General features: G+C 35.5%; 1 protein-coding gene across 9 annotated transcripts in view; it reads left to right on the top strand.

Moving 5' to 3' along the window:
* Positions 1-13,146, top strand: part of LOC149794253 (nephrin-like) — a 347,553-nt gene that overhangs the window by 296,979 nt on the left and 37,428 nt on the right. For all 9 annotated transcript variants that reach the window (XM_089968389.1, XM_089968382.1, XM_089968380.1 and 6 more), the window contains 4 exons: positions 146-316; positions 5,763-6,065; positions 8,171-8,443; positions 11,672-11,947. In XM_089968389.1, coding sequence (XP_089824515.1) covers positions 146-316; positions 5,763-6,065; positions 8,171-8,443; positions 11,672-11,947 — 1,023 coding nt within the window. The remainder of the gene's footprint in view (positions 1-145; positions 317-5,762; positions 6,066-8,170; positions 8,444-11,671; positions 11,948-13,146) is intronic.

Below are 13,146 nucleotides of genomic sequence, written 5' to 3'. Positions count from 1 at the left end.
GTTATTGCAGGAGAATGTAGGAGTTGGTTTCAACCCTCAACAGTTAAAAGGAAAAATTTCTCTTGAGTGCATTGGTCCCTTTGAGGGACTCTTGTTAAGTTTCATGAAGTACTCTTTTCACTCATTGCAATACTTTATTCAACAGGAGATGCTGAGATCTCAGCAGAGAGTCCAGGTCCACCAGTGGGGAACATAGCAACTTCAGAGATTGCCATTGTGACAAAGGCTGATGACAATGGTGCCATCTATAAATGCACAGCATCAAATGATGCCACAGCTGTGCCACTGGAGGCAGTTAAGCGGCTAACAGTACATTGTAAGTCACATCAGGGGAACATTTCTCACATACTGTACAAGGATGTGATGGTCTAATATAGGGGTTTGTTGAGGGGTAATAGGGGGAGATTGCTTTAAAAAATTTATCCAAACATTTTTCTCACTCTACAGGATTGGCTGCTTTTTGATACTTTTGACTGTAGTCCCATCAAAATGATTACAAATGTCTTTAATCTGCACTCAAAATCTTTGGCAGCTTAAACAAAAGTGAAGAATTTGGTTTTGATAATTTGAACTCCAAAATTTTTGCCGATATTTGAAAATTCTTGAGCTGTATTTACAGTTTTGAGGTTCAAAGATTTTGTGACTGCTGCACCCTCACTGATCACACTCTTGACATTTTTTGTTTAATAATATTTAGGTCCACTGGTCATAGACCAGAAGAGTTTATTGTTGTCCATTTTCAAACATACATTTGTTATAACTACTCCTCCTAAACTACATGAAGCATTACCATGAAACTTTACACACAATCATCTGAAGGTTTAATTCATCCTAAATGGAACTAGTGCTGCACAGAAAGTTAATATGGTCTCCACATTAGCCATCTTGAAAATCATCATTGCCATGCCTCCTGAATTGATGATCTTATCAAGATGGCATTTACAGTATAGGAGTGTCAAGTTTGTCCTTCTGAATTGATGATCTTATCAAGACTGCATTTACAGTAGGGGAATGTCTAGTTGGTCCTCCTGAATTGATGATCTTATCAAGATGGCATTTACAGTATAGGAATGTCTAGTTGGTCCTCCTGAATTGATGATCATATCACGATGGCATTTACAGTAGGGGAATGTCTAGTTGGTCCTCCTGAATTGATGATCTTATCAAGATGGCATTTACAGTATAGGAATGTCAAGTTGGTCCTCCTGAATTGATGATCTTACCAAGATGGCATTTACAGTATAGGAATGTCTAGTTGGTCGTCCTGAACTGATGATCTTATCAAGATGGCATTTACAGTATAGGAATGTCTAGTTGGTCCTCCTGAACTGATGATCTTATCAAGATGGCATTTACAGTATAGGAATGTCAAGTTGGTCCTCCTGAATTGATGATCTTATCATGATGGCATTTACAGTATAGGAATGTCTAGTTGGTCCTTCTGAATTGATGATCTTATCATGATGGCATTTACAGTAGGGGAATGTCTAGTTGGTCCTCCTGAATTGATGATCTTATCAAGATGGCATTTACAGTATAGGAATGTCTAGTTGGTCCTCCTGAATTGATGATCTTATCAAGATGGCATTTACAGTATAGGAATGTCTAGTTGGTCCTCCTGAATTGATGATCTTATCAAAATGGCATTTACAGTATAGGAATGTCAAGTTGGTCCTCCTGAATTGATGATCTTATCAAGATGGCATTTAAAGTATAGGAATGTCTAGTTGCTCCTCCTGAATTGATGATCTTATCATGATGGCATTTACAGTATAGGAATGTCAAGTTGGTCCTCCTGAATTGATGATCTTATCATGATGGCATTTACAGTATAGGAATGTCTAGTTGGTCCTTCTGAATTGATGATCTTATCATGATGGCATTTACAGTAGGATGGCATTTACAGTATAGGAATGTCTAGTTGGTTCTCCTGAACTGATGATCTTATCAAGATGGCATTTACAGTATAGGAATGTCTAGTTGGTCCTCCTGAATTGATGATCTTATCATGATGGCATTTACAGTATAGGAATGTCAAGTTGGTCCTTCTGAATTGATGATCTTATCATGATGGCATTTACAGTATAGGAATGTCAAGTTGGTCCTTCTGAATTGATGATCTTATCATGATGGCATTTACAGGATAGGAATGTCTAGTTGGTCCGCCTGAATTGATGATCTTATCATGATTGAATTTACAGTATAGGAATGTCAAGTTGGTCCTCCAGAATTGATGATCTTATCAAGATGGCATTTACGGTATAGGAATGTCAAGTTGGTCCTCCAGAATTGATGATCTTATCATGATGGCATTTACAGTAGGGGAATGTCTAGTTGGTCCTCCTGAATTGATGATCTTATCAAGATGGCATTTACAGTATAGGAATGTCTAGTTGGTCCTCCTGAATTGATGATCTTGTCATGATGGCATTTACAGTATAGGAATGTCAAGTTGGTCCTCCTGAATTGATGATCTTATCATGATGGCATTTACAGTATAGGAATGTCAAGTTGGTCCTCCTGAATTGATGATCTTATCATGATGGCATTTACAGTATAGGAATGTCAAGTTGGTCCTCCTGAATTGATGATCTTATCAAGATGGCATTTACAGTATAGGAATGTCTAGTTGGTCCTCCTGAATTGATGATCTTATCAAGATGGCATTTACAGTATAGGAATGTCTAGTTGGTCCTCCTGAATTGATGATCTTATCAAGATGGCATTTACAGTATAGGAATGTCTAGTTGGTCCTCCTGAATTAATGATCTTATCATGATGGCATTTACAGTAGGGGAATGTCTAGTTGGTCCTCCTGAATTGATGATCTTATCAAGATGGCATTTACAGTATAGGAATGTCAAGTTGGTCCTCCTGAATTGATGATCTTATCAAGATGGCATTTAAAGTATAGGAATGTCTAGTTGGTCCTCCTGAACTGATGATCTTATCAAGATGGCATTTACAGTATAGGAATGTCTAGTTGGTCCTCCTGAATTGATGATCTTATCATGATTATCATGATGGCATTTACAGTATAGGAATGTCAAGTTGGTCCTTCTGAATTGATGATCTTATCATGATGGCATTTACAGTATAGGAATGTCAAGTTGGTCCTTCTGAATTGATGATCTTATCATGATGGCATTTACAATATAGGAATGTCTAGTTGGTCCTCCTGAATTGATGATCTTATCATGCTGGCATTTACAGTATAGGAATGTCTAGTTGGTCCTCCTGAATTGATGATCTTATCATGATGGCATTTACAGTATAGGAATGTCAAGTTGGTCCTCCAGAATTGATGATCTTATCAAGATGGCATTTACAGTATAGGAATGTCAAGTTGGTCCTCCTGAATTGATGATCTTATCATGATGGCATTTACAGTAGGGGAATGTCTAGTTGGTCCTCCTGAATTGATGATCTTATCAAGATGGCATTTACAGTATAGGAATGTCTAGTTGGTCCTCCTGAATTGATGATCTTATCATGATGGCATTTACAGTATAGGAATGTCAAGTTGGTCCTCCTGAATTGATGATCTTATCATGATGGCATTTACGGTATAGGAATGTCAAGTTGGTCCTCCTGAATTGATGATCTTATCATGATGGCATTTACAGTATAGGAATGTCTAGTTGGTCCTCCTGAATTGATGATCTTATCATGATGGCATTTACAGTATAGGAATGTCTAGTTGGTCCTCCTGAACTGATGATCTTATCAAGATGGTATTTACAGTATAGGAATGTCTAGTTGGTCCTCCTGAATTGATGATCTTATCATGATGGCATTTACAATATAGGAATGTCAAGTTGGTCCTCCTGAATTGATGATCTTATCATGATGGCATTTACAGTATAAGAATGTCTAGTTGGTCCTCCTGAATTGATGATCTTATCAAGATGGCATTTACAGTATAGGAATGTCTAGCTGGTCCTCCTGAATTGATGATCTTATCATGATGGCATTTACAGTATAGGAATGTTTAGTTGGTCCTCCTGAATTGATGATCTTATCAAGATGGCATTTACAGTAGGGGAATGTCAAGTTGGTCCTTCTGAATTGATGATCTTATCATGATGGCATTTACAGTATAGGAATGTCTAGTTGGTCCTTCTGAATTGATAATCTTATCATGATGGCATTTACAGTATAGGAATGTCTAGTTGGTCCTCCTGAATTGATGATCTTATCATGATGGCATTTACAGTAGGGGAATGTCTAGTTGGTCCTCCAGAATTGATGATCTTATCAAGATGGCATTTACAGTATAGGAATGTCAAGTTGGTCGTCCTGAATTGATGATCTTATCATGATGGCATTTACAGTAGGGGAATGTCTAGTTGGTCCTCCTGAATTGATGATCTTATCATGATGGCATTTACAGTATAGGAATGTCTAGTTGGTCCTCCTGAATTGATGATCTTATCAAGATGGCATTTACAGTATAGGAATGTCTAGTTGATCCTCCTGAATTGATGATCTTATCATGATGGCATTTACAGTATAGGAATGTCTAGCTGGTCCTCCTGAATTGATGATCTTATCATGGTGGCATTTACAGTATAGGAATGTTTAGTTGGTCCTCCTGAATTGATGATCTTATCAAGATGGCATTTACAGTATAGGAATGTCAAGTTGGTCCTCCTGAATTGATGATCTTATCATGATGGCATTTACAGTATAGGAATGTCTAGTTGGTCCTTCTGAATTGATGATCTTATCATGATGGCATTTACAGTATAGGAATGTCAAGTTGGTCCTCCTGAATTGATGATCTTATCAAGATGGCATTTACAGTATAGGAATGTCTAGTTGGTCCTCCTGAATTGATGATCTTATCAAGATGGCATTTACAGTATAGGAATGTCAAGTTGGTCCTCCTGAATTGATGATCTTATCATGATGGCATTTACAGTATAGGAATGTTTAGTTGGTCCTAAATGAAAATGCTGGTGATCAGAATAGTCAGTATGGTCGTCACTGTAGCCATCTTGAATTTCCTGTTGTTGCCTCTCCTCCTCAGCATAAAGTCGTATTTACATGTAGTTTTAATCAGAAGACCCTTTACGATGCTTTGCTGCATACTGTACTTTGACTTCATGTGCTGTACAGTGGCCTAATGTACTGCAAACTGTACTGTAACTTCATGTACTGTACAGTGACAATGTGTTGCATATTGTACTCTAACTTTATGTACTGCTCACTACTGTGGCTTCATGTGCTGTACTGTAGCCTCATGTACTGCAAACTCTACTGTGACTTCATGAATTGTACACTGTACAGTGACAAAGTGCTGTATATTGTACTGTAATTGTATGTACTGCTCACTACAGTTTGTTTATGTGTTATACTGTGGCCTCATGTACTGCAAACTGTACTGTGGTTTAATGTGCTGCACACCGTACAGTGACTTCATATGCTGCTTATAATGTACATATTATAATCATTTTCACTGCAGATATTGGAAGTTTTAGTTGAAAGTAGTTTTTTTCACAAAAAATACAATCCCAAGCAGCTTGTCAGATGCAAAATGAAGGATATGAGCTTTCCATCCATTTTCCTAAATTTTCTTATGTTTGAAAACATTTAATGGGTGATAAAAGTTACTTGAATGTATGTTTTTATTTTTCATTATAATTCAATGCATTATAAAGTTCTCTTAATGTATTGTTTGATTTTTCATTAAGATTAAATGTATTGCAATGTTATTATACGTTTTTATTTTTCACTCATATCCATTCATACTTTTCCAGTCCCACCACCCAGTGTAGATATAACCACTGACCCCACACATCCTAAAGCCGGTCACAAACTGACCCTGACCTGCGTTTCTGCCTCCAGTAACCCTGGTGCTGTTATCACCTGGATCAATAATAACAGACGTATCCAGGGTATTGACAAGGGAATGACACCAGCAGAATATGGAGGAAAATCCACAACCAACATTCTAGAATTCATTCCAACATCTGAACATCACCAGGCAGTATATGGTTGCAGGGCAACCAATTTGTTGTTGTCAGAAACTGTCAACGATGCCATAACTCTGGATGTCTTGTGTATGTATATGAAGAAATATGTCAAAAGTATGGTTGTACCAAGAGAATTCTTTTAAATGATTCTGTGGTTTGAGACATGCAATATTTGTTTTTGAAGTTTTTATGTGTTGTAATACAAGGGTAAAATTGTGATATAAATATCTGCAGTGTGACTGTCTGAATCAGATTTAGTAAATAGGCATGAATTATCAACATTTCATACGAGTTTTATTATAATAAGCAAGATCGCACATCTTAATGAATGACACAGAAATAGTTTTCAGTTTGTAAGATGTGCTATGAAATTTCCTTTTAAACATAGCTTTTTCTGTAAAGCAAAATAATGATTGCAACCCATGATATTGACTATTGAGAAACACAAGTTTAAACATAGCTTTTTCTGTAAAGCAAAATAATGATTGCAACCCATGATATTGACTATTGAAAAACACAAGTTTGGTGTTAAAAAGTTCTTCCCCATGCCTAATAATGCATTCCAGATACAAAAACTATTTTAGAATACCAGAATAACCTTACAGGTTGAAATGAATAATTTGTAATTTATAAATGAAGAAAAAGTATAAATTAGAAATATAACAAGTAAAACTCTAAGTGAAGAAAATAATTGACTATATGGCTATATGACTGAGTTTATAAAACCAGTAAATCACTCCAATTTTGAGACAATGATATGTTCTTAGTGGATGAAAATGTTTGATTAAATGCATTGATTTGTTTTGGAGAAAATTTACAATCATAGACAAGCTTAAGCAATGTACCATGTTTTCTGTATGTTTTAAGATGACAGTAAACAATACATTTTGTGTCATCCACCATGATATTAAATTCCTTAATTTGGTATGTGAAAACAAACAAGAGGAAGATAAATTTGATGCCACCCCCACCCTACCCCCATAACAGTGTTATTATATAAGCTCATATGATGATGTGCTTTCATGATGTAGAACTTGGATCTTATTAGATTGTGTCCAAAAAACATACATTCTAGGAAAATATTATTGTCAAGTAACACCCAGAAATTGCATGGTATTTAAGTATTATTTTTACCCCCAAATTATGGTGTTCAAAAACATGCAGTAAATATGGTATATTGTTATAATTAAGGATGAGAATTACTTTATGAAGTTATGGATGTGCTTGCAAGAAATGTTTTACTTTGTCAAGTATTGATTTTGCTCCAGTAAGAAGATATTTCTTGTAAAGCCTTGTCTCTGTTCATACACATGTTTTCAGAGAATTATTTATAAGAACTTAATCACATTTACAATTCCTAAATTTTTGGAAGCCGGTGTGAAATTTTTGATGAAATACATTGAACAGTTACTAATTTGACCATGTTTAAAGTGTCAGAAACATTTTTCATTATCGCTTGTATTTTGCATTATGCTATTTTATATATACATTTGCTATTATTTGCCAATTTATTTGCCATATATTTAATTTTTTTAGAGTTTAATGAAAAGAACACTTCCAATATACTTTTCTCCTGAAACACTTTCAGATTTAATGACCAATGGTCAACATGGCATTTAAAGAACAAGATAGACTATGAATTCAAATTTCAGTTTGTTTGGATTTCTTTTGGCTCTGTTGAACACAGTATAAATTATCTTTAAACTTAACTTTGAAAACTCTTGGGAGACTGATTATTTTGAAAGAACTTTGCATGTTAATTATGTTTTTTTGTGTGTGTGATGGAAGGAATAATTTTATCAGGCTATAGTAAAATCTGCAAAATGGACATTATAAAGTTTAGGCGATAGTTCACATCAGTTGTTTTGTTACAGTACTTTTTAATTCTGCTTAGTGAAATTGTCAGCTTTGTGAGTGTTTTAAGGTATGCTTGAGCTTCTTGTTTCTCTGACACTGTGGTATGTACTTGACAGTCATGGAGGGTACTGCTTATCACATGCAAAATGAGGTCATAGTGACATACTTTTCATGCTTAAATTACTTTTTCTGATATTTTGGAATATGCATCCGCAATACAGCTGGGACATTATTCTCTGGAGTGTTTGTTTAGTATCTTAATCAAGTAATGATAAAGCTTTGTGTAATAATGACAAGCTGTTGTAAAGACAATCACTAAATGAATTGTATTTCAGACAAACCTGAGTTCAATGACACCATATCACCCTCTTCAATAGAAATAGAAGAAGGTACGTCAAAAACTGTCATCTTCACTGTGTCTGCAAACCCTCCCACGGTGAACTACACCCTGACAAAATTTACAGAATCAGCAGATGCTTCCAGCCTCACTCTAGAGAATGGACTGTTACAGATTGCATCCATCACTCGAGCAGCGACTGGAAGCTATGGCATAATCTCTGAAAACTTGGAGGGATCCACTATGTTCAACTTCTCAATTGCAGTATTGTGTAAGTATCCCTAGGTTTGTTTCTTGTATACAATCAAGCAGTATTAATGTTAGGTGATGTAATTGCTTGATTAGAATAAGTTCTACATTCAGTTCCTTATCAAGTCAGAAACTCCTCTTGCTGGTTTATTTCCCTCACTTTATTTACTGTAATTCTTTCTAACAAGCACTTCCTTGAGAATAAGCCTACCCACTGTTACAATGCCTGTTCCAAGTCTACTTAAACAGAAAGTGATATTGATAAGGGGTTTTCACCAGAAGATTCCTTATGACATCCCGTTGGTCGTAATTGAAAATAGTGCCAATCTGATGTCCTGTCATCTTGAAAGTCTTATTATCATTACTCATAAATGGAAAGTCATATCTTGAAAATATTAGCTCTACATTTCCCCAGATGAGTAGCTTTACCAACATGGTATTTTTTACCAATGGACTTCCTATATACCATGTTGGTTCTAAATGAAAATGATGCCAGTCATACATCTAATACAGCTGCTACACCAGCTGTCTTAAAAATCTTGTTGTCACTACTCCCCCTGAATAGTGATCTTTGTCACATGCAGTTTTCACTTTAAGATTTCCAATGATGTCCACTTCATCTTGAATGGAAATTATGCCAAGCTGACATCAAATATGCACATTTAGTTTTCTAATTGGAAAATCTTATTATTACTGAAAAATATCAAAGATGATATCAACATGTAGCAGTTAAAAGGAAGAAATGGCATTATATTAAATTCCTGGGAATTCTCTTTGCCCAGTAGAGCATCAGTCCCTTCAGGGGACTCTTGTTGTATTGAGGCTAATTTTGTACTCATTTTTGTACTAGCACATTTTCATGACTATTGTTTGGAGATCACAAGAGTCTGAACTTGAGTTTAAGATTCAACCAGTCAGAAATTACCTTTCAAATGTAACAACCTTTGTGATTGGTTAGAACAAAATCTCAAATGTTAGAGTGTTATGATTTCCAGGTCAGAAGTTGTCATCTTAATAAGATTGGAATTTGCTCCACAGACAGCTTGCATTCATATATAATTATTTGTTTTTGCAGTGATACCTGTGTCCTAATTGTCTTTTATATTGCTTAAACTGTAGTTGAATAAGGTTGAGTGTGCATATCCTTCTAGTAGATCACTAAATTAAAATGATTACTACAAACCTTGACAACAGGATAACTTGGCTATTTTGAGCTGATAATTGAATGTCAGTTTCATTTAGAAATATAACCTTTAGCAGCTGGCAACCTACACATTCGGAATTCCAGTACATGTCTCCCATCTTTACGAGTCATTCTGGGTCATTTTCGGAAGGTATTTTGGTTTTGACTGGTATTATATTCTCATTTGCCAAAAAATAAATTATTCATATAGTGGATGAACTTGTGAAAATATAATATTGTACCTGTTGTACCCACCAGTGCCATGCAGAAAATTACCTCCAGTAACTTGCGAAAATGGTCAGTTTGTACAGGAATTTCCAAACTGTCATCTGCTACAAATTATACTTCTGAAATTTATTTACCAGTTAAAAATAGCATAACTCTCATTTTGGCAGGATTTGAAGTTTTCATTTAATTTGGTGAAGTATTTTTTTTTCTTCCGAAAATTGAAAGGGTGTACCTATTCAACTATATTGTAACAAACTTCATTAGGATGGATAAAAAAAACCATTAATTTAATAATCACATTAAACTGTTTCTGTCCTTATTGGATCATACTCATCAAGCCAGATTTTCCCATTGATACTGCTGCCAGTGTATCAGGTTATTCTGAAGTCCTAGGTTTAGAGTGTTTAGAGACCTATAGTCTGAATATATCTCCCCGTTTGTTTGTACCACAGTACCGATTTAAAAGATGAAATGCACAAATGAGATAAAAGATGCACAAAACTTGGTCAGTTCATTTATTGATTTATAATTTCAAACCTGATTATGCCCAGGTGGGACCCTGACACTGTTATGGTCTGAGTATTTCATTCTAAACAAAAATTTGCAGTGTAAAAGACGGCCTGTTTGCCAGTCATTCCATTTTCAGTGAAGGGGTTGTTGCACAACTACACATGAATATACATGGAAGGAAAATACTCTTTTGTCTGCTTCCGATATTTACAATGTCGAATCAAGCAAGGGAAAAGAATGACAATTACAAAATTTGCCTTTCACTTGGATTTAACAATCAGTGTAATTTCTATATACATGTGTGCAAAGGATATAACTTGAAACTCTCAGCATAATGCAAATTTACAGAATTATCCAGCAGTTAACAAATAAGATAAACTTCGTCACAATGTTGTCTGAGGAAGTCAACTTGCCCATAGTGTATACAACATTGCGCCATGTTAGTATGGAAAGTCCAATAAGCATGAAAGGTGCAGAGGATGCCAGTGTTAGGGCCACTCTGGTCACATTCAGGTTAGAAATTATAAATCAATGAATGAATTGACTAAGTTTTGTGCACTTATTATCACATTAAAGATTTCCGTTATTGAAATCTGTAGAGGGACACAAACAAATGGGGAGGTATAGTCAAACTGTAGTATATGACTTTCTTCAATTGCTGCTGATAAAAAAAAATGGAATTTCTTTCACTCCCAGATGGCACTGTTGCAAGTCATGGGTGACAATCTGCTATGCTGCTTTATCAGCCATCAGTGCCAGTGAGATTTCCCCATTTTTCATGAATGTGCATAAACATAAATACATCATCATCAACTCTGTAATGATCTTCTACATATCAGTATAAGCATCCATTTTAATCAGTGAATGTGTTTGAAACAGAAACTTTGATTAGCACGTTCTGATGGCATGAAGGATTATGTTGGGTCACAATGGCCTGGCTAAGCAGGTCTATACATATCATTGATATACAAGGAAATCTCTGCGAAGATGGCCACGTGGGATAAAGGAGTTTAGCTGATTGCTGCCTGTAGCCTGATGGTCATTAAGGTGTTTTCTTATTGGTTGTAGCTGACAGTGCAATTTTTAGGTTTATAAATTTAAAATTAGGAATAATATTACGGGTGCTTTATGTCCAAAGTTTCTACACTGATATGCAATGAATTGATGCTTTGCCTAGTTAAGTATTTTGGTCAACAATGTTTATGCTATGTGTGAAAGTTTATCAAAGTAAAATACATTACATCACATGCATATGGATGAAGCCAACAACAGGTTTTGCTGAACACTTGTTTTTATTCAGATTGATACATTAGTTTTTATTTTGAACAGTCCCAGCAACAATAGAACCCCCAGAAAAGGTGGAGGCTGATGTTGGTACAAAAGCTGAGCTCAAATGTAAGGCCACAGCTAGTCCCATGACAGCCAACATGATCAAGTGGACACGAGAGGGCTTTGACATGTCTCGTACAAGAGAGTCTTACCAGGATGGGGTGGGGATGCTCATTATTGAGGAATTAGCAAAAGGTGATTCAGGGAAATTTACATGTGTAGCTGACAATGGAGTGGGCAGTGCTGCAACAGCCGAAGTGGAGTTGTTAGTCAGATGTAAGTCTTAGTTTTAAGAGTTGTTAGTCAGATGTAAGTCTTAGTTTTAAGAGTTGTTAGTCAGATGTAAGTCTTAGTTTTAAGAGTTGTTAGTCAGATGTAAGTCTTAGTTTTAAGAGTTGTTAGTCAGATGTAAATCTTAGTTTTAAGAGTTGTTAGTCAGATGTAAGTCTTAGTTTTAAGAGTTGTTAGTCAGATGTAAGTCTTAGTTTTAAAAGTTGTTAGTCAGATGTAAGTCTTAGTTTTAAGACTTAAATTAATTTATATCCAGCTTTGATCAGCAGACATCCTTCATGCCATTCCTCCATTTTCCAAATGATCTCTCTAGGCTTTAACTATTGTGGTCTCATTCAACCAGACTCTTGCATGGTTCCATGAGATATCTGTAGTGTGATGGTCTTGTAAACCTTTCATTGATTCCTTTTACCAATCAAAGGCACTTTTGTCAGATTTGTTTAGAAATGTATTGTAAGCTTAAAAGTATATCATTCAAAAATCACATCATAAACAGATATTTATGAGGGAGACATTTTGATTAGCTATTGAAATTGACCATACAAATTTTGGGTAAACTTCCTTTTGACATTATAAGAAAAACATGTACCAGACCCTTGGATGGTGGAGCCACACAGTAGGTCTGGTTACATGATTATATAACTCCTGTTATGGGGATAAAGAAATGTCACATGTCTAAAATGGGTTACTATGACCCACATTCTAGGGTGTATTCAGCATAGCTTGAAAATCATATAGATTTTTGTTTCCTGTTACATCACTAGAGTTGCAGTGGTCATGCACATAAATAGGTTTATGTGCCCAGCTGTCTGTTATTTTGTTTAACACTGCTTAAAACATACTTACTCAAGCCATTGGAGTATAGGTATCTTGTGATCTACCTATTAGTAGCTCTTGTTTAAAGAATGGATTTTCTAACAAAGAAGTTTTGTCTTTCTTTGAGCAAATTATGAATGTTCTTGACCTAAGGTAATAAGAATTGTAAGTATACTCAGACAGTAACCGTTCTTTTAGAATTCATAGTTAGAATCAAAATATATTTAAAAACAGTTGTGCCATAGTAGCTCTTAGATCCCCAAACCTCCATATTGTCCAGATGTAAGGGTGACAGTTTTTTCATACACCCACCTTAATGCAGAGCATATTTATGTTATAATGTTGCATCTGTCTGTTACCAATATAGT

The sequence above is a fragment of the Sinohyriopsis cumingii genome, chromosome 8, assembly GCF_028554795.1.
Source record: "Sinohyriopsis cumingii isolate HCF-2022 chromosome 8, ASM2855479v2, whole genome shotgun sequence".
Classification (NCBI taxonomy): Eukaryota; Metazoa; Mollusca; class Bivalvia; order Unionida; family Unionidae; genus Sinohyriopsis; species Sinohyriopsis cumingii.
The sequence above is the reverse complement of the archived record's forward strand: the minus strand, read 5'-3'. Positions and strand labels throughout refer to the sequence as shown.